Source organism: Astatotilapia calliptera, chromosome 7 (genome assembly GCF_900246225.1).
Source record: "Astatotilapia calliptera chromosome 7, fAstCal1.2, whole genome shotgun sequence".
Lineage (NCBI taxonomy): Eukaryota > Metazoa > Chordata > Actinopteri > Cichliformes > Cichlidae > Astatotilapia > Astatotilapia calliptera.
Genome location: NC_039308.1, coordinates 22,642,961 through 22,665,314, shown reverse-complemented (window position 1 = coordinate 22,665,314; position 22,354 = coordinate 22,642,961). Strand labels below are relative to the sequence as shown.

The window sequence follows — 22,354 nt, the reverse complement described above, 5'->3', positions numbered from 1 at the left end:
CTGAATTTAAATGACAGAAACAAAGTATTGATTCTGTCAATATCAATCTGGTATCGATACTATTGATATTTTGATAGCATTCACTTGTGACTAAATCCACCACAGAGGTAAAATTATTGTTAATTAGACCGTTACATCAGGCAAAATGTTAACAGGTTGTAAATGAACCAATTTAAGAAGCTATGGACACAAATTTAAGTGATACTATTATTTTGGGTCCTTTAAAAAAAAAAAGAATTCATTTTTTAAGCTTTCATACAACACAAGCTAGATACTGTCTATTTGTCAAAAGTGACTAAAAACAAAACAAACAAACAAAAAAACTGTGAAGATGGAACAGTTTGGGGTTTTTGTGGTTGTAGTAGGCTCTTTCACGAGTTTGAACTCTGTTGTAACTGCAGAGGTGGAGGATTTGATCTAAATATCGTGTCAATACCAGCGTTGGTACTGGTATCGGACAGGATCAATACTTACTTAGGATCGATACTTAGCTTCTAGGAAGTTTCTAGGAAGTTCAGTATGTAGCTCACTGAAAAGTCCAAAACTTTTTGTGTTGACTGTTCTATCTAATTTATTTATAGCCACTTAAACAACAGAAGTTGAGCCAAAGTGCTTTAGAGACACACGTTTACATTCCAGGGAGAAAAAAAAAGAAACATTTCAAAATACATAAAAAGAAAAACCCCTGAAAAGCCTCTTATCTTAAGTCGTGGTCATTAAAATGTGTTCAGAACTTGTGACGATTCATGTCATAAATCATGACGCACTACATAAGCTGCTTTTTTACGGTATTGGTAATAGTATTGGTGACACCGGCCCTGTATTTACTTGGTATCAGCACCGAGTTTTGCAGTATCGCATACCACCAGTTATCAAGTGTGCACTTGCAGTCTCATCCACTGTGCTTTTTATTCACCACCACTCACCTGCACTGCCCCAGCACTAAACAAGCCCACGCCTGCAGGCAGCCGCGTCGCCCCCAGTGAACCGCCTGGCGCGCTAAAGCCCTCCTACCCGGTAGCCACATAGGTTTGGCTTTAACGCGGAAGTTTCAGTTCCGCTCAGTCCAGTTGTTCAAAACTGAGAAGGGACTAAACACACTGCTGCTTCTCTCTCACCACCAAACCCGGCTCCACACAGCAAGGTGAGTTCTGCGCGGCACATCTCGCCAGTTTTCCTAGTAACAATTCAGAGAAAGTTACGCTCGCTATTTTACAGCTTCATGTTTCCGTTACAAAGCATTTCCAAGAAGAATAACCGTATTTAAATTTTCAGTCCTGCAAACGGAGTAACGCATTTGTTTTACCCAGTTTGCGTGAGAACGGTTTCAAGCAGGCTAAAAGTCCATGTGGAAATATTCACCATTATATTAAACATGTGCTTTATTGTGTCTGAGAGCTGCTAAGAGACTTTTGGTTCGGCTTCATTTCGCTTCTCTTACCTCCTTCAGAGGGGACACATGGGTGCAAACAACCGTAGCTGTTACTACTAGTGCACTCATCGCGCACTGTGAGGCAGCACGCTAAATTAAAAGGGTGCATGTTGAAAAGCAGGCTAGAATGTTGCATGTTTGATAAGAAGTAGCTTTTAATTTTGACATTGTCATTTATTTATGCAAAATGCAATCATTTGAGTATGAACAATTTCATGTGATCACCATTGCCTGGGTGTGACAATGCAAACATACTCAAATTAAGTGAGTCAACATATCTTGCAGTAACTGCACAGGACAAGCGTTTGACGTGCAGACCGTTTAAAGTTTCCTTCTTCAGACCGCGTTACCTGGAGATCACATGTAGGAAACCAGACTTGACACAGCTGTAGTTTGACATGCTGGGAAAGCAGTTTGTGAATGCTATTTACATTCAATGTGTGTGATTCGTAACTGAGACTGCTTTCCTACCATGAATGGAATTTTCATTTTGAGCTTTTTATTTTGAAGCCTCTGCCATGTTTTTTTTTTTTTTCTTTTTTAAATCTTGCTACAAGCAGGAACTGACGTTTGGAGTTACATATAGATCTAAATGTAAGTCAAAGTGTGATTTGGCTCACAGGTTTTGTGAGGCCACATGTGCAGTAACATACAAGTTTTACTGTTTAATGTAAATCCAGGAACTTTTGAGTTCAGACTGTGTGGTTAAGATCCAGGAAGTTAAATGACATCTAAGTACATTCAATTGCCTGAGCCATAACTTGATAGCGTGATTGTGCTGAAATGTTTATCAGACCGAAAGCAGCATTGTGATAGGAACTTGAACGATTTAAAAAAAAAAAAGGCTCAAATTTGTCCCCTAACCAGTTTAGAGAAGGTTTGACGTTAGTCTTGTTAATACTTTCTCATGCCTAACTCAATTGCTTTTCTATGAAGACATTAAAAGGTGTGTCTGCTCATGTCTATGCATGATATCACTGCAGATTGCAAAACAAGCAGCAACATGAGATGAGCGTAATGTTTGTTCTCTCCATATTAGGTAATGTGACTTCAGTCAGCGTGAACCAGTTTTGCAGTATTTTTGCTTTCTTGAGACTCCTGAAAACTCACACTGAATGAATAAGTTAAACGACTGAGAAACTTCAGGCCTGCGTGTGTGCATGTGTGTTGCCAAGACATCATTTTCTGGGTCAAAGATCTTCCCGTAGCACAGACGGTATTTGTTTGTTGTGTCCTGTCACTATCCATAAAATGATTTCTTTGTCAGCGTTGGAGGTTTAGCGAAGTGAACTCAAGTGGGATAGTAAACAAAGCTTCTGGCAGTGTCAAAGGTGTGGTTGAGTTCCTTATTTTGAGGTTAGGAAGCTAGACGCTTTCATGTTCTTGTTTTTGGAGCTCTGTTGGTTTGTGTAGCTCTGCTGCGTTACAATAAATTGTTAAAGAATAAGACAAACATTTGTATTTGTGCTGAAAGAATGATTTATTAGAATATTTATCAAATATGTTTCTCATGTGACGCTGTACTTTGACAAACTGAATTGGGTGAATGCAGTTTATGGAGTTTATATTTAGGAAGGGATTTTTCATTTTAGCCAAAAATACACTTCCTGGCTCACAACTCAGCCTTAGGTCACCCTGAGCAGGCAGACAGCTGTTTTCAATCAGTTTGAGTCTTAATATAGACTTGCATATTTTTCCTGTTGATTAGTTTGGCGTGATAATATTATGTTCTACAAATAACAGAGCTATGGCCACATACCCAAAAAGTAAGTATATAGATAGATAGATAGATAGATAGATAGATAGATATAGTAAAACTCAATTCACGTACCTTTAATTTCTCACAGTTGCCACTACAGCAATGACTACGAGTGTGTTTTAATAAGTTCACCAAGTTGACAGTCAATGTTTTTCATTGTCATGTAAAAATGTAGCCTAATGTTTTGTAAAAACACAACCCAGTCATATATTTTAGAAGAAAAATTACATTTAGAATGGCGTTAAAAGAGGTTAAAATGCCGTTTTTTCTTTCAAGTCACCCTGTTTACCTCATGGAGGTTTTGTGACAGCTTGCCTTACCTGTCCTAAATACTGCACACTACTGCTGTGTGTGTGCTTTGTGTTATTCAGGTGTTCACCTTCTCCATATCACTTTCACACATGATTTTAAGGCTCCCACCCCTCCCAAAGGTCTTTTGTGTCCTCTTCTTTTAAGGGCTCGTTCCCCTCTGGGCGTGATGATGAGATGATGTGCGCAGGCCAACACTCTGATCTGATTTATGTCTAGTACAACTAACCAGGTGACGGGTTCTAACAGGTGCTGCTTTGGCCCTTAGGGAACTTGTAATGGTAGCATGAATTATGACACCAAAAAGGCATAGCTCTGGGATGACAAGGCATTATTATTCATGAAATACCCATTGGGGAAAAAATGCAAAAAATGTGAGAATATATATTTTTTTATGCCTCTTTTTCACACCAGGCAATGAAATTGTACACAGTACGAGTTACATTCTCTGATGTGTTTCAGCTGCCAGGTTATGTCCTTAAAGGGAAATCTTCTCCATGAAAACCAGTAATAAAAGAGAAAGTTATTCAAGTACAAAGAATGGTTACGGATCTCATGTCAGACCCTTAGTTGGTTAGAAAACCGTAGCTTTTTGGGTTTAGATGTTTTTGAAGTTATTTGCTAAAAAATGTGCTTCCATATTTCATTTTCTTGTAATTAAAACATACAGTGTGTGACATATAATGGTTGTGGGTTAGGCTTTAATGCCATATTTTTGTGTCAGCCTGTTGGCTCGGGTAGAGATTAAATGTTTCTTACATGATTTGTGGTTTTTCAGACTTGCCCGATCTGACAGGCACAGTGACAGATTCACTGCTGTTGACAGAGTTGCAGTGATTTTGTCACACACACACACACACACACACACACACACACACACACACACACACACACACACACACACGCTAGAAAAGCATATTTTGCAAACATTCCAGTTTCCTCAAAAATCAGTCTAATGAATTTTATGAAGCGCTAAATCGTAACATGTCACTTGATTTAACCTCAATCTCACTTCCAATAAATGTTTGCCGCTTCAGTCTTTTAGGGGAAAAGGAATGCATGACAGGCAGGGCTTAAACCAGTGAAACTTAATAGTGCGTGAACTACATGACTTGCACCAAGTAAGTTTTGCTCAATTAAGTCCTACTTTCTTACTAATTTCCATGTACAAAATTCACATAAAATAGCACATTTGGCCCAAACGGTGATGTAGGTGGTGTCTCATTTAGCCAAAAAGGATGGCGGTGCAAAAAAGAAAATCAAACTGTTGCCAGTGAATTGAAGCTGATGTCTAACAAGTCTCTGGCAGTGCAGGGTATGCCTTTTATTAACTCCCTTCGCAGGCTTAGTACACTCATTCTGTTACACACCACACTTGGGATTAAAACAAGTTTTTAGCAAGATGTGAATGCAGATGGGGTATTTCATCCCTCATCTGTCGATCCTTACAGCCCTAAACCCCAGGAATGAAAAATTTGACCAGTCTTTCTATTAGAAAAAGAGTGGTGCATTTATAAAAATGCTTCTTTGTTGGATCATGTGTAGACGAAAGTGTGATTATAAATAACATAATAGCCCCAAAGTGAAGCTTCAGAATATTGATTTGAGATTGGTATGTGTTGTTCTGTTTCTAGGTACATCATGAACACCAACTACAATGTCACCCTGGATGGCCCCGCCCCTTGGGGCTTCAGACTGCAGGGAGGGAAGGACTTCTGTCTGCCCCTCACCATCTCACGGGTGAGTGGGACGGACACACACACACACACACACACACACACACACACACACACACACACACACACACACACAGTTATGCATGCTTCACTTCATGACAGTCACTTCAGAGGAATGCTGGTCATTCCTATTATGCCATTTGCCTTGTCACTGACAAAAGTGTGTGTGTCATTTGTCTCATATGTGACACTCAGTGCTGCATTTAGACACTTTTGTTAACACTTCATGCCCCTGTCACTCTATCTCCAATGACCTTTACATGCGTCACAGCAAGGTCATGGCTATTGTGAAAATAATGTGACGGGACATTATTTTCACAACATTTGTCAATTGGAAAAAGTCCCTTGAACCTCACGTGGTTGCTCTGGAAAGATTTGGGGGACGCGGCGTATAGGTGTTAACGGCTGATGAGCGATAGTGCTAAGTGTGCTGACCTTTGCTGACCGTCTGCTGTGGACGCATAAGAACCTGTCTTCAAATGTCTTAACTGAGTGAAACTCTAGAAAGCCACAATGGATCTGTAATAACTATTTAGGACTCGAAGTCACATAAATTCAGAAGTTGAGTGGCCGTATCCTTTCAAGTCCTGAGCTGGCTGATGGATGGCCCGCTGTTTAAAAAGTATGATTGTTTATGAGGTCTGGGCCTCAGCCTACACACAGACATACTGTTTAGGTACACAGTGTGAGAGGATTGTGTGCAAATTGCTGTGGTTGCTGCAAAAATTAAAGGAAGCCTTCAGTGCAGCTCACTGTTTGCAAAGTCAGAATCTATTTCTTCCCAAGGACATCTGAGTTGTCTTTATTATAGTAGCCTTTGCTGTTGTAAAGTAGGATGATAAGGAAGCAACTTGTCCTCTGTGTTTTGAGTGCAGCTGTGCTTCTGTGGGCAGTATCATTTAGTTCCCACTATATCCTGTTTTGAAACTGTAATCTCAACTCTATGACAAAGGTCAGTCACTTTGTTTATTTGTTAGTGGCAGGATCAGTTACAGAACTTTGAATATCATGTGAGGAGAGAAATGACTTTTCTTCTGTGTTTGACAATGTAACTCTGAGAGCATTTAAAAGGCCAGCATAGCTTCCCCGTCTATTTTTAGGTTTTGCAGCTATGATAATAACGGCATGCAGGACATAACGGCGTTGTTGTCAGCAAACCTTCTTGTCATCACATCTTATAGTACAAAACGCATCCACACAATAGCATTTTTCTGTCTATCCGCCGGAGAAGCGCCCGATAAGACATCGTGAACGCTTCCTGACCATCCAGCGTAGATGTCAGTGAAACTGTTGGGAAGACAACGTTGGAGAAACGTGAACATTCACACTAGAGAACGTTTGCTGTCGCATTTTATTTGTAGTGTGAACAAGCAGACAAAAAAACGGATTTGATCCAAAAATCGGAATTGAGCATTAAGACCTGCAGTGTGAATGTACCCTTAGTGTCATTCCTGTGACACATTTTTGTCCCACCACATGACCAGTGAATGGCTTAGATTCTTTTTTTGTTATTTTTAAGGCACCAGGAATAAGCTTAATCCTCTTCTTTGATTATCTTAGTCAGAATCTTGTGGTCACAAATGGCACTGCCTATAAATGATTGTGTGTACGGTAGTAGAGCGGTATGCCATCCGTAAAATTGTCAGAGCTATCAGCTCAGTTTCCAGGTTAGTAAAGGTCACTGTTAAGTTGGTAGGCAGTACATATGTTGAAACATCTGCCAACAGTTTAATCATTACTTCAGTTCCTTCATTAGATGAGTGATGAGAAAATTGCGTTGACCTTGAGCTCATTTTAAGGTTCATTACAGATCCACAATGTTAAACAGACTTAATTTGGAGTGAGACTTACTTTGTTGACATCACATTATAGCGTGCATGTATTTTTGCTTGAATGGATGAGATTGCTGTGGAATAATGATGTAATCACTTTACATATGTTTACCATATGCACATAATTCAAAGATTATACAAAGAAAATGAGGGTGGTCACAAGAACACAGCAGCCTGTTGTTCTGATGCCTTTTTGAAATTTTGCTCTTTGAATGAGTGTTGAAAAGATATATGCTCTACATGAACATTTTCTGTTTTTTAAAAAAGGCAGGATTGATGTGCACCTCAGGTGTTAGAAAAATTTGAGTGAGTGGATATGTAATTGTTTACGTAACCTTCCAACAAGGCTGCGCACTGTGAAGAGTGGATCACTTAATACTGTATGGCTGATTTATGGAGCAGGGATCCAGTTGTGCATATTACTTGTGTGCGTGTCTCTGTTTCTCCATCCATGGCAGTCTGTGTTTGTTCACTTTTTAGGCATATCTTCACAGGCTTTTGAATCTTTAAAAGACAGAAGAAAAGTGCAATTATATCATTACAGTCTAAATGTGTTGAGTCACCACTCATTGCTTTATTCTTTGCTTCCAAGGACCCAGACTTTTTTGTATTTTTTTTTTTTCAAAGTAGTCTTGATCAATAGTTCTTCAGGCTTTCTGAAGGTTTTTCAAAGGTTTCCTTTGGACATTGGCTGCTTTTCCACCCATTTTCAACTCAGTCCTTGTATCTAAACATTTTTACAGGAATATTTGGGGTTTTTTCCCAATTTGTTGAACCACTTAACACTGACCTATGGAGTGAGGAGTGAATTAATCTTGTGTCTACATATAACAGGCAACTTGGCAGTGCATTTTAAATTGTATCTTTGGGTACTTTATTGCTAGCATCCAGATCATCGGTGTATATACGAAGAGATCTGGAGAGAGGTACAACAGTTAGTGTCTACAGCCATCTGTAAAACACAGTGGAAGTACACATTTTGATCCACAGTGTAATACCATCTGGAAAACATTTGATTGGCAATGGCTTCATTCTTCAGCACGACAAGGATCCCAAACACACTACCAGTGCAGTGAAAGCACACCTGGATAGACAAACACACAGTGGAACACTATCAGTCATTGACTGGCTTCCTCAGTGTGGGATCATCCTGACAGAGAACGGAACGTAAGGCAGCCAATATCCAAAGAAGAGCTTTGAATGTCCTTCAAGAAGCCTGGAGAGCTATTCCTGAAGACTACTTAAAGACATGACAAGGAAGCTTGACTAAGTGAGTTCAGGCTGTGTTGAAGAATATATGACTTTCAAGCTTATTAGAACAATCTCAAATTTTTGCCTCTTATTGTATATTCATGTATGTTTATGTGTGTTTCAATACATTGCTGCACTTATTTCTCATTTTCCTAACAGAATATAAAAAAACAGGAAGGTTGACTCAAGACTTTTGCACAGTACTGTAATTCTGTTACGCATGTCTGCATCTATCATGCCTGCTTGCTGGGTCATTTGAGGGTCACCACAATGATTTTTTTTTCCCCTTTCTTTTTCCTTTCTTTCCCCCCTGACCCCTCACTTCCTCCTCTTGTTTTGCATGTTTTTTGTTATTGTTGTTTTAGTGGGTTGTGATGCTTTAAGGGAAAATAATAGAAACTCATTTTGGCCCTGTGTTTACTTTGAGCGTTTCCACCCCAGCCAAGAGTACGTGTATTGTCAAGCACCACTGGCATATCACATTTATGTTTTTGTTATGGTAATGCTACTTTGACACTGAAAGGAGCAGAATCTGATGGCGTAGTATATCTGGGCAAAAACTTCAACAACACAGTAGGTACATTTTACAGTTTGTGCATTCACGTTAGGGAGGGGAAGTTTTCTTATGGTACGATAATACTGTTCATGTATTAATAGAAAACTCCCCATCGAGTAATATATGAACGTTCGTGTTTTGAGTCTTCAGTAAGAAACTGTGAAACTATTGCTCTTTTTGCAAGTATTGTGAATATTTTTGGTTTCCAGCACCCTTCACTGCGCTCTTTAATTTAACTTTAAACATGTTCTTCACTCGCCAAACATTCCTCTTCACAAACATTTTTCTTAGCCAGTGTTTCAAAGGCTAACCAAAACTGCAGTTTAACTGCATCATACTTGTCACACCTCTATAAAACATTGTGAAATGGTGAGCATAAGCTCCAGTGACAAAGAGCTGCTTAAAATGTTTTCTCTGGAGTCAAAAGAAGAAACATTTCTCAACTAAAATGCAGGTGGTTCAGAAAAGACACTTATTTGAGGGTGTTGTATTATTTTTGGCCACATAAGGATCAACTTTAGATATTGTTCTCAAAATGTTCATGTGAACTTGTCATGGCATATTTACAGCAACTGTTGAAGTCCAAGTAACAGGAAAAAAAACAATTCTCCTGGTTGCATACTATGCAACCAGGAGAATTGTTTTTTTTTTTTTTGTTATTGCTACACAGTATTTGAATCTTGTTAAGCTCTTTGGATAAAGGATATTCTTGCTGTCTGACTATAAGCCATAATTTATGGCTCAGCCCAGGCCCAGAAAACATAAAAGCAAGCATTTCAGGAAACCATTGAGACCGATAGCTTGTGGCCTTTGTTGCAAAGCACTAAACATTGTTTTGCATTTTTTCTTTGTATAAAATCTCTTGAGCTTTATTACATAGAAACTAAAATGTAGAAAGCAATTAAATCTACCCAATATCGCTCAGTTTCATGATAAATACATGAACCTAAATGCTACAAAGTTCTTTTAACATTATGTGCTATATGCTGTTGTGTTTTCTGTCAGTCCTATTCCAGTGAATGTGAAATCTCTATAATGCCTTGGGGGAATTTCTTCATATTTGGAACTAGTTTCTACTTGAACTTGAAGTTAAATCAGAATTTCGCAGTCAAACCATTTTTCTTGGCCGTCCTTGAAACTTTTATACACTAAAATGCTGAACAGTAAACTGGTAACGTTTTAAAAAGTCCAAGCTTAACTTACACTGTGGTATTATAGCTCATGCAAAACCACATTTCCTGCCATTACTCAATGTTATGATTCAGCAACAGAGAAGCAGATTGTGACCATATTTCACATTTATTTGGATACTTAATGGGTGACACGAGTCTTTGGTCCCCACATATATACATATAACTGCAAGGTCTTAATTCTGGTTTAAACAGTCTTTCAATATGTGCCTGTTCAGGTTACATATGGGTTTGTTGGAAACCGTTATTTGTAGTATGTGTTTGATCTCTCCGGTGTCTGTCTTGAGTTGTATTGCGAGCATCTGCTTCCAGTCTCCCTAACGTTACATGGCAAAGCTATAAAGGATAACTAAGCTGTCACTTGATTTTGATTTAGATCACTCACACTTTTTTGGATAAAGTATATTTAAAAGTAAATCTACTTCTTTGATTTGACTTGCCAGTTTCCATGAACTAGAATAAGCACATATGCAATAAATGTATTGAAATGTTAGGTGACTACACATTTTTAATTTTAATTTTATTTTTTTGCCAATTCTGCCATTAATGCGTTAATGTAGCAGAGCAGTAGGTAAAAACTGAAAATGACCGTGCCACTTAGTTCAATAAAAGTCCAAAAAAATCCCCTTTTTATTAATTCATGTAAGAGTTGCACAAATCATAGATAAAGGTAGAAACGGGCACTTGGCTTAATCCTCACCATGTCTAAAAGCCTTTTCATATCATCTGGCTCAGCAGTGTTAGTCAGCCGGGTTTGTTTTTGACCTGACTGGAGAGCATTCAGTATTCAGTGCAGGGTTGGTACTGCTTTGTGTGTTTTGTTTGCGTTGCCATGGCGATTTGACTAAGACCTCCTTGTAGGTCTGCTTGGCATCTCGTGCTTTCTAGCAGCCAGACTGATGCAGAGCGAGACCGGGGTCAAACCATGACAACCGCTTTCTACCTCTGTTCAAGTGCCCTTAATTGGGATGTTTGGCTTAAAGGAGAAAGAGTAGCTACAATGTGGTCCCCTCCCAATGTATGCTTCCTCTCCAATGATGCATACTCTTCCGCTTTACTGTTTGAACAGTTTGTGCAAGGTGTTGCAGGTGTGCCATCTTATTAAAGATGACGTCTTGACAATGAGCTGTACTGTACGTGTTAGTTCAGCAGGTTGCTGCACACTGTGCTGTCAAATAGAAGAGACTGTGCTGTAAATATTTACCTTTTGGGGAGCTTTAAAAGTAAAAAAATTTTATGTGGAATTGTTTTCTATCACTCCTATGGACTGTTAACCTTAGGGCTGTATTGTATTTTTGGCATCTTTTCAAATAAAATCTCAAACATGTATTTAGGCTCTTTAAGGTTTTCTATTTGGTGTTCCCAAATCTACAGAAGGAGGTCGACACACTGTATTATTTGCAGGAAAGAATAACACAGGAGTTTGAAAGCATGCTCGTCTAAGGCCACTTTAATAGTAAGTACCAGTAAGAGGAGGTCAGTTTGCTTCATCATGTGCGTTTGTGATGGTATAATTTTAGGTCTGGTCTTTTCCATATAAGGTACTCTATCTTACACTATCCTATAGAGACGTGACATTCATCTCTCAAGCCTGCCAGCTCTTACCACAAGACACTTCCTCCAACATGACTTCCCAGATGAAAAATGACCGCAACCTTCTTCCTTACTCCATAATTTCCTTAAAGCCAGGAAACTAGACACTGACCAGCCAGGGGGATGATTGCTAACCCCATAAAATTGGAGTGTGATCTTAAATGCGTTGTATTATCATAAACACACCCAGTTTATTCAATTTATTATTGACAGAAGAAGTGCCTTCCTCTTCTTCTAGGAAGAGTTTTGCCTGAACTTAAGAAAAAAAAAAAAGGTGGTGTAACAATGAAATCATAAATCAGTGGTATAAAAATACAGCATTGAGTTTAGTAAAGAATCCAAGAGTATTAAGACATTTGGCACCAACAGACTCCAGAGAGGGAACGCATGTGTCATAAATTTAGCTGTAAAAACAGAATCTCTCTTTTTTTTTTTTTTTTTTTCCCCCACCAAAATAAATCTTATAAATGTGTTTTCTTTGTTTGCATATCACTATATTAAGGATACATTAATAATTGTGAACAATTAAATGTGCACTCAATCTTTTAAAAGAAACTTTTTCCCTTTTTTCTTTGTGTCTCTATTTGATTATGACTTTACAATAGATGAAGACACATGGAAGCAATGGACATTTTGGAAACAGTGTTACTTTTTCTTGACTTCTGTTCCACTTGTGAGGTTTCGTAGGTGTCCTTTTTTGGTTTTGGTTTGTTTGAATATAGAGTTCTTAAAATGCTTTTTGTACCAGGAATGAATTTGGCGATCCCTGCACAAATCTGCCATGTATTGGTGAATTTAACTGCAGGCAGGATGTAGTAGTGCTGGAGTTAATACATGTTTAGTTGTAGTGTGGAACAACCAGTTATTATCAGTAACTCCACAGCAGTAAAATCACCAGCGTGGGAGGACCGCTGTAGCGCCACAGTCACACCATTATGCGGCTGGAATCCCATTCATGTAAACAAAGTTGGAAAAAGATGTCATTAACTTGGAAAGCACCAAATTTTTCAGATTTTTTTTACTCCAAGTTATGCTGTGTGAAACCCTTTTGGATGATTTTATAGCAACATTTGAAAAGAGGTTTTTGATTCCACACATTATGTAATATGGCCTGGATAATTGGATTTGGCGTAACACTTTGCTAAAACATGTTGATCTTTTGAGAGAACTGGAGAAGCACAGCCAAAGTTCCTGTTCATTACTTATCTCCGTTCCATCACGAGTGTCTCAGGCCTCTCCATTTATATTTATAGACCACACATGCCAGGGATTCTTACTGTGACGCCTATTTGTTTCGTGGCCACATGGGAAAGACGGTGTTTGAGTGAAGGTTATCTCTCTGCTCTCTACAGACTAAAGCCCATCCGACAACGCATTTCTTTTTCTCAGAATATTACAAGAGCCTGTTTCTTCTTGTCTTGAGGTGCTGCATTTCTGAGAGCTTTCCATGTAAAGAGCAGTAGCAATCGCATCCTTACAAGGAGAGAACTTCCGATCTTGTTTTCCACCCTTTCTCTCTGCCTGACACTCACAGGCACAGGAAAAAAGAGACTCTGTTTAGTGGAGAGCAATGTCTCACGGTTGTGTGCATTCACAACCCCTCAGCAGCTCTTTGCTGTTGGCCTCCGGAGCTGTGCAGCAGATTTAGACATAGCTGGCAGATGTCAGTAATCTCTGAACCGTGCTTACATCACTTTTATTGCCCCGAAGAGCTACAAGTTACTTTGCTGAAAGTAAATGTGTCACGGGAGACTCAGAGGCACACCTGCCATCATTTACGTAGTCTGGTCTGTGTCATACATTGAGTCAGTTGAAGCTATGATTGTGTTGTGGCTAGTGTAGTGAGCGCTCTGCCTTTTGTTAGTCGTACTTCGCATGTGACAGCGCTATAGTTTTTCCTGGACGCTGGTATGGGTAGATCCATCTAAGCTGGGCATTTGACACTTCCTGCTATTGAACTAGTGGGAAACATGAGGAATGCACAGCTCCAGAGAAATGTGTCGGTCAATTCAAACCACTGTTGTCATTTCCTCATTCTTTCTGCCCCCCTCTTTCCCACTGTTTCCCCCTCCTTTTGTTACTATGAGAGCTCACACAATGGCACTTTCATTACGTTCAACTGGCTGCTTTTAGTGTTACTGATAACCTAAAGGTATTATCTAGCAGTGGTGAAAGTAAACACCTTGTTTATCTTTTTCCCTTTTAAATCAGCTTTAAAATGATTAACTTAAAAGATAACTTGATGTTGAGAGATGAAAAACACGTGCATTTGGATACATGTAAATTTTATAGGTTAATACGGAGTTTTATGTACAAAGCTGGTACATTTCATTCAATAATCCACTGACTCGATCGACAAAATCCCTTCCTCAGGCTTCACACCCTCTTCGCTTGCATGTGCTGACACTTTCTGAGTTTTGCTCTTTCACAACATTAAGAGACCTTAGCAAGGCCAGCACAGGATGAGTACGCAGAATCCCTTTTCTGCCTAAACATGGCTGTACAGGTTTTGAGTGTGTTAAGAGTGTGCTGAGTGATTGATGAAGTGTACTCGCCCTTCTAATCACTGATCAGTCACCGCACCAGTCATGTCGTCATCATCATGTTTTTTTTGTTTTGTTTTTTTCAATGTTGATTCCAAAAAAGTCCAGCATGATAGCAAGGGATAGAAAACCTAATAAAACTCAATTTAAATAAAAATAAGTGGATACTACATAAACAGCAGTAGCTGTGTTACACAGCAGGTAAACACGCGGATTGTGTGATGCACCCACAATTTTAATGAATGGAAGGTTGAATCAAGCCAAGAAGTGGAACCAAATAAAATTAACTTCTACAAGAGAGAACACAATCTGTGCATCAGCACCTTTTACCATCACAATAACAAATTACGCAAAAGGGAGAAAAAAAAGCCTGGAGGGGCTCCAGGAATGCTTCTGTAAGTCCCTGCCTGACCAGGCAGGGACTCTTATTTTTATTTTTATTTTTTAATTTTTTTTTTAATTATTTTTGTTTTTTTTAATGATTAAAATGAAAACTTTCAAACCATATGGTTTTGATTTGTGGTCATTTGTCATTTGGTCATGTGAGTCATCTTTGTGGGAAAGTTTTGGCTTTTTTATGGGCAGATGGTTTTGGGTAGATTTAGAGTCCTCTCGCTGATGTTGTGATGTTGATGCTGTGAGGAGAATAAGATGACTATCTTATCTGACAACGGTTACATAAGACAGGAAGTGGAAAGGAATTCACAATAGTTAGTGATTACAAGGGGAAAAAATGAGCACAGTATACATGCATCATAATTACTGGTTAACATTCTTTCGCAGAGTTGTTTAAACTTAAATGCTATGTGAATAGCATTAATTTGAGTGCATAATGATCATACTTTTCTTACTGGTATTTTTTTTTTTCTGCGTCTTTGCAGCTGACTGATGGAGGCAAGGCCACCAAAGCCAAGATGAGTGTTGGAGACATCATTCTGTCAATTAATGGGATTTCCACAGACAGCATGAATCACCTCGAGGCCCAGAACAAGATTAAGGCCTGCACAGGCAATCTCAGCCTCACTCTACAGAGGTAACTGCATGAAAATCACATCACTCACACATCTTGGGACTTCTTCAGGACAACCTATGAATTTCACTTACTTATGTGACTAGACAGACTTCCCTGGGACTCCTGTCAACATTTAGATTTTTATTAATATGCTGTTATAGCTGGTTTAACACAGCTTCAAAAGCACTATGAAGTGATTTTTCCTACTTGTGTGTATTGAAGCAAATTAAAAGTATTTTGACAAAAGTTATAGTAAATATTTTAAGGTACTTTTTGTAGGACAGAAAGGCTGACAACTGCAAGAAGCAGCTTGATTTTTAGAACTTTACTTTATTTGTGCTTTATTTAATTAGACATTTTTATTATTTAAAGCAGATGAAGTCTTGCTGTGCTAATTAAAACAGTTCAGTGTTTTTGCATTGAGCTGCAGTAAAATCAGTGGAAACTGGTTTTATTGGCATAATATTTTATTATATTTTTTATTTTAATCATGTAAAAGCCTTATTTATAGTCAACTATAGCATATAATAAATCATTTTATAGACTAACTTGACCTTGAATGCATTGGTATAAACATAAAATAATATACCTAAATAAATAATAATCAGTAGTAAAAAAAAGTATTGTTTTATGGCTGGTTCATTACAGAAAAGTTTGTAAACAATAGTCTACAGATGTTTTTTTTTTTTTTTTTTTCTGGCTGGTGTAACGTGTGGCACCAAATCTGCAGGAGGCATCCAGCTTTGTATCTGATCATGCTGAGTTCATCAACTGTTTTTCCACTAATTTCATTAGGAAAGTATAAAATTCTGAGACCCACGAGGATATAAAAGTGTGGTGTTAGTGTTTGTTTTGTTTGCTTTTTTTACCAATATTTTTATTGATTTGTCTCATAAGCTAACAAAAGAAACAGATAAAAACAATATGATCCACAAACTGATAGTTTCCATTCCACACATGGCAAAACACATGACGGTGAAAAAGAAATGCTTAAAAATCACTTAAAAAGCAGCTTTCACGTAGTTCAAAAAGAGTCCATTAATCTTTGAAAACTTCAATTTTTTTGACATTGAGCAACTATTTTCTTTCTTTTTTCCCTCCATATACTTCTTCATTTCTAATGGGTTATCAGTCAGGATGCATGCTGAGGCAGGACGGACACACTATAGACACATTTCCCTGCACAACACATGTTAATCATCCTCTGTTCTCATAGCTGAGAGCAAACAAGCCTAACTCTATGGGAAAACACCCATAAACACACATTTGGAGTAGAAATGTACTGATGTTTAGAGGAATAAACTTATAAATAGAGAAAAATGTGGCTTTTCTGCCAAATGCTTGGCAACCATATCGCCACATCAGTGAGAAAAAGTGGCCTCTATCAGTTTCCTGACTGAACAGTCAAATTTGCTGTTTATCTTAATGGGAGCCATTCAGTTAATCTTCTGGAAGAGGAATGGAGTTGACCAGGGAAAGAATAGAATCCCAGGTTTTATGAAACTACTATGCTAATATAGAAGTGTAGGAACAGCATTAAAATCAGTTTGAATTGTTGTAAATATCTCAATGTACTTATTGAACACAGAATTGCATTTAAAATATACAATACAATTTAATGTAGATAAGTACATTTATTGTAATGATCAAGATATTGGTAAATATATTAGATATCAGCAGATATTTTTGCATCCAGTTTGTGATACAGTAGGGAAAAAGAGGAGGGATTAAAATTAGCAATAGTGAAACTCTGTACTATTTTTATTGGCGAGTCTTTTGTCTGAATGAGATGAAGTGGTGAATCTAACAGTGCATACGAATCCAGCGAAGAGCGACTTTACTGTCACATAAACAAAGAGAGCCAAAGCAAGCACGCACACTTTCCAAACTATAAAATTTGTTGACAGAAAACTTAAGCCTGGTTTGCTTGTACTGTCATTCCATCACCACATCAAAGGAGAAAGGAGCCTCTGTGCTTTAATCGTGGGAAAACTGTCTGAAAATAACCCCGTCCTGCAGCTGTATGTAATCTAGTGCGGGTAATGGATGCGCAATGAAACATCAAACATTGCCATTTCAGAGTATACGTAAATGCACTCAATAAACAACAAAAGCCTTCCCTTTGCAAATATTACATTACATTACATATGCTGCTTATTACTTATCTTGTTGAGTGACAGAGTATTTGAAATGCTCTGTGCTTAAATACATTATTTATAGTGTACAGGGTGCATTATATTGGTTTGTATAAAAACTCTTAAGAATACTACAGTACATAAACCGATTAGTACTTTTATGTTGCTATTTTCTGAAATGCTTCAAACCCAGTGTGCATAACTGACACTTGGTGTGAAGCTTTACAATCTCCAATTATGTGCTACGATTTGATTGACAGTTTTGATCCTTGCTGATAAGACTGTTTGTGCCATAGCAACATTACAAGACTACCAAGAGATGATTAATATGGCAGTTAAAAGATTCCTATATTATGTCACTCTGAAGAATGTGAGCTATGAAAAACAGTTCACATAGAAGATATGTGACCATCCAAATAGCATTATTCATCTGACAACATTTAACAGTGCATTTTCTAGACGGCATATGTGTATTGATTTTCTATCAGGAGTTTGATATGAAAGAATATTATGGTCATTAATATCAAAGTCTAAAAAAATGACACTTTAAGTACGTTTAATCTTGCATGAAAATGGCGGTAAAGTTACTCTGACACGGCGACGCTGCATAGAAAATAGTTTAGTTTCTATTCTGGTAGGAGTGGTCTCTTCTAGGATGACAATGGCTCCCTTCATAAGACACCAGGTGTTACTGAAAGGTTCAGTGACTATGAAAATGATGTCGGTCATATGTTCTGACTGCTTAGAAGCACTCTCAGTCATTTAAAATGCCAAATTCCAGTCATCCAGTAGAATAACACAGACTTCTAAAACCATTGTCAGTGTCTTTTCTGGAAATGTGTAATGGCCCAACATTGTCTTAAGACACTTGTCAGGTATGGCATGCAAACTAATGATGGTGTTTAAAGACGCCAATTCCAAAAAAAGTTGGGATGTAAATGAATATCAGAATGCAGTGATGAATCTTATGGTAAATGGCCTGCATTTGTATAGCACTTTTCTAGTCCATAGGACCCCAAAGCGCTTTACACTACATTCAGTCATTCACCCATTCACACACACATTCACACACTGGCGATAGCAAGCTACATTGTAGCCACAGCTGCCCTGGGGCACACTGACAGAGGCGAGGCTGCCGGACACAGGCGCCGCCGGGCCCTCTGACCACCACCAGTAGGCAAACACAGGGTTAGTATCTTGCCCAAGGATATTTGGCATGCAGCCAGGAGGCAGCCTGGGATCGAACCACCGACCTTCTGATTAGTGGCTGACCTGCTCTGCCACCTGAGCTACAGCCACCCATGAATCTGTATTTTGCTCAAAGTAGAACACAGAAAATGAATGACATATTTAAACTGAGAATATGTAACATTTTTAAGTTTCAAGTTTGAATTTAATGCCATCACAAATGTTGTGACACAACCAAATTTACCACTGTGTAGCATCTCGTCGTCTTTTAAAGGTCTGGAGACCAGTTGCTGGAGTTTTGAGAAAGGAACGTTGTCTCATTCTTGTCTGATAGTCCCGGGTTGTCTTTGTCATATTTTTTTGTTTCATGATGTTTCAATTGGTTTCAGTTGGTGAAAGGTCTGGTTTGCAGGCAGACACCCAGCACCCAAGTTCTTGTCCTACGAAGCCGAGCCATAAAGCCAATAGATGGAATACGTGGTTTAGCACTGTCTTTCTGAAATACGCAAGACCTTCCCTGAACAAGATGTCTGGGAACATGTGATGCTCTAAAACCTGTATATACCTTTCAGTACTGATGGCGCCTTCCCAGATTTACAAACTGCCAACTCCACATGTACTATACGTGCAATAAATGATGAGATTTTTAATCAACAATTTGTATACAGTTTTTTGCTTTTTCATAAAGTTCTGCCGATATATGGCCATCAAATTCAAACCTAACTAGTATATGACCTTTACTGTTACATTTTCTCAGTGGTACATTTTATATCTTTTCTGTTTTGTGAAGAAAATACTGGTTTATGAAATGTAAAAAATCATTTATTGTCCATTCTTCTTTTATTTACACTTAACGGTGTCCCAACCTTTTTGTATAGCTACCAATGTGGAAAAAATAGGTGATCACTGAAGTGAATTTACATAAGGGCCCGGAGGAATTTGAAGTCAAATTGCACGACTTGCTTCTACCACACATACACCGATTTCAATGCATTAATATTATTTTATTGTTGCTAGGTGAGGATAAACATGTTATCATCAGAAAGGAAATGAACCTTGGAAGTGCCCTTCCTATCCTGTTGTTGCGTTATATAGTAAGTCATAACAAATGACTAGGTGAGGGTGAGCTGTCATGGAGTTTCTGGCAAATGGATAAAACCGGTTTTATTTTCCAAGACTGTAGTATGAGAAAAGAAATTTAAGCATCTCTGTTTGCTCATTGTCAGAATGTCATTAATCCGAGTGGAATATATATTATTTAGTTTTGCGGTTTCGTGTTTTGAATTGGAATCACAACCAGGAAGACTCAGTATAATTATATTTAGTTTGGCTGTTTTTGTGGTGAATCCAGTCGCTTCTATGGTTTAGTTTTACTGGCATGCACATTTACACACAAGACAGCATTTGCTGAAAATGGTCATTTTTAATGACCTCAAAACACTGGCTGTCTAAATGTTTCAGACTGAGATCTTCCACATCATCTTTGTTGATGTGCACAGAGTAAACATGAAGAGTGGGCTTGAGTGAATTTTATCCTTTTTTTTTTTTTTTTTTTTTTTTTTTTTTTGTTCCAGTTTCATGGAAATCTTGTTGCTGACCAGCTAACATTGGCAGCTGTGGAAAGAAGTCTTAGGAAAGTATGATAATTGATGTTTATTTATTGTCACTGAAATATGCAGCACGGTGTAATAAAACACCATTTCCGAAAGCTTGTGGCAGGGTGCACCTGGTTCCAAAACCTCAAAGATAATACAGATCAGCACAGCCAGCCCCCGTGAACCACTCTTTTTGGATTTTCTTTTCCACATTTAACACTAACAGCGTGAGAATCCTTTTGAAAGGTGTTAATTGTGCAACTGCTATATTAATGATCCGATACAGAAAGTTTGCTGCCCAGAAGAACCGATCATTGTGCTTTTGATTGTTTTCAAAAAGTCAAAAGAAACCAATAAATGGGAGGGAGAAAGTAGAAAATTGCAAAAATATCCTCTTCTAACCAGAATCCTATGAATTTGGCATCACTTTTGCTATCATTAGATTTGTATCTGCAGCCTGTGCTTTAGCTGCGGTCTGTGTTTTTTAGCTAAACAGTAGTCACCTGCTAGGCTGCTCTGGAGTCTGTCTGCAGACACATCTATATATAGCCAATGTACACCCAACCTGTCTTACGCTGTTTATATCACAGGGAGATACAGAACAATCCAATGCAGTCCAAAGCCCTCACTTACTGCTGGCTTAGTCAGATGTGGTGTGGTGGTTGGAAGAAACGTAAGAAAGGATGAGGGTTTATTAAATTGCTTGGACACTGCTTTCAAAAAATACATTAACTAGAATCTGTTTATTCTGTTGTGGGTTCAGTGATTCATCCTTAAGGAAAATTCATTTTCCAGCATAAATCAACCTGGTCTGGATGTGACTTGGGTTTGCTGAATATAATCAAACTGAAATCTGAATATCTTGTTATGATGCTGTAGTTCACTTTTTTTGCATATTGCAATTTTCTTGCCAAGACAAGCGCACGCGATCAGTGAGTATCACTTTCACGTGTGGAGGAGCTGTAATATTCAGAGTGATGCACGTGCGAATGGTATGAATGTCCTCTATCAATCTAACACACATGACAGCTGATACGGACAAGAGCGCAGGGTTCTGGCTCGGCAAATATACACACACCGGACGTGCAGAGACAGGAGATTACTATGTTAGTTAGTATCCACGCAACTGACTAGTTACATGCTGATAAGCTTTACCTCAGTGAGCAGCATGTGTGTGTCACCTATTTAAACCTCCGTCCCCACTCTTGTCTGTTGTAACATTCACTATTTCCTCTTCAGAGATGCGCATTCATATTGAAATATGAAGGGGGAGGGCGCATGGACAGACAGGAAAAGCATTGTGCCAAACACATGCCGAGTTTTGCCATTGACCGGATAAGCTGGCTGCATAAAAACACAAATACAAAAAAAATTTTTTTTCCACCACATCCCCTAATGTCTCATATCTGTTGAACTTAGTTGTTTTCTTTCACTTTTTGTTTTTGTTCATCTTCTTTCTTCCATGTCTGACAAAACACATTGTGATTTCCACATCAGCTACAAAGTTCCAACAGTTTTGCACAAGTTAAACATAACAGGGCAGACTTCGTTCAGCAGAGGTTTTGGAATAATGTAACCTTTTGTATGCATGAATTATCCTCAGCCCTATCTTCCCATGTGTCATATCTGAGCTTTAATCAGACAGATGTTGCTATAGATTCTTTCCAACATCAGAAAATGCATGTGAAACGCGTATGGGGAAAATTAACGGCCACTCCTATGTGAGCAGTTTTTCCTCTCCATCAAAAAGTGGGTATGCGGGTCTGCAGGCTGGTAAGGCACATGTCTGTGTTGAGAAAGCTGTGTCTCTCCATCATTCAGTCAAATGCCATATGCCAGACTGTTTCTCTTGGCCCTCAAAGAGACGCAGGCAGAGTGGAAATACGTCACATTGCTTTGCCCTCAGGCTGATTCCTCCTGTTGCCTCCTCATTCTCGTGTTCTGGATCTGTGGGTGTGTTGGTGTGTGACAGAGTGGGCACACTGAGAACTCTATGTTGATGAAAACCATGCTCTGCTTTTTTTCCTCTGAAGAAATCTTTTTGGTGTCTAATTTAGAAGTCAACCAGATGTAATATTTATTATTCATCATTTCATTTGGTGCATAATCTAGAATTTTGTGCACATAACACGTAAATCTTTGCCTGTGACACACGATTAGACAAATACTAAAGGTGGAACTATGTCTTCATGAGTGTATATACAGTAATAAAAGTAGTGGTGC

The 22,354-nt window shown here is 38.5% G+C and overlaps 1 protein-coding gene across 2 annotated transcripts in view; it reads left to right on the top strand.

Annotated features, from left to right (window-relative positions):
* Window positions 1-872: 872 nt before the first annotated feature.
* Window positions 873-22,354, top strand: part of pdlim5b (PDZ and LIM domain 5b) — a 34,316-nt gene continuing 12,834 nt past the window's right edge. The window contains exons 1-3 of one of the 2 annotated variants that reach the window (XM_026173850.1): window positions 873-1,144; window positions 5,135-5,240; window positions 15,083-15,234. In XM_026173850.1, coding sequence (XP_026029635.1) covers window positions 5,142-5,240; window positions 15,083-15,234 — 251 coding nt within the window. In that variant the 5' untranslated portion in view covers window positions 873-1,144; window positions 5,135-5,141. Of the gene's footprint in view, window positions 1,145-2,007; window positions 2,027-5,134; window positions 5,241-15,082; window positions 15,235-22,354 lie in introns of those variants that run through there. The other variant, XM_026173851.1, reaches the window with a different exon arrangement.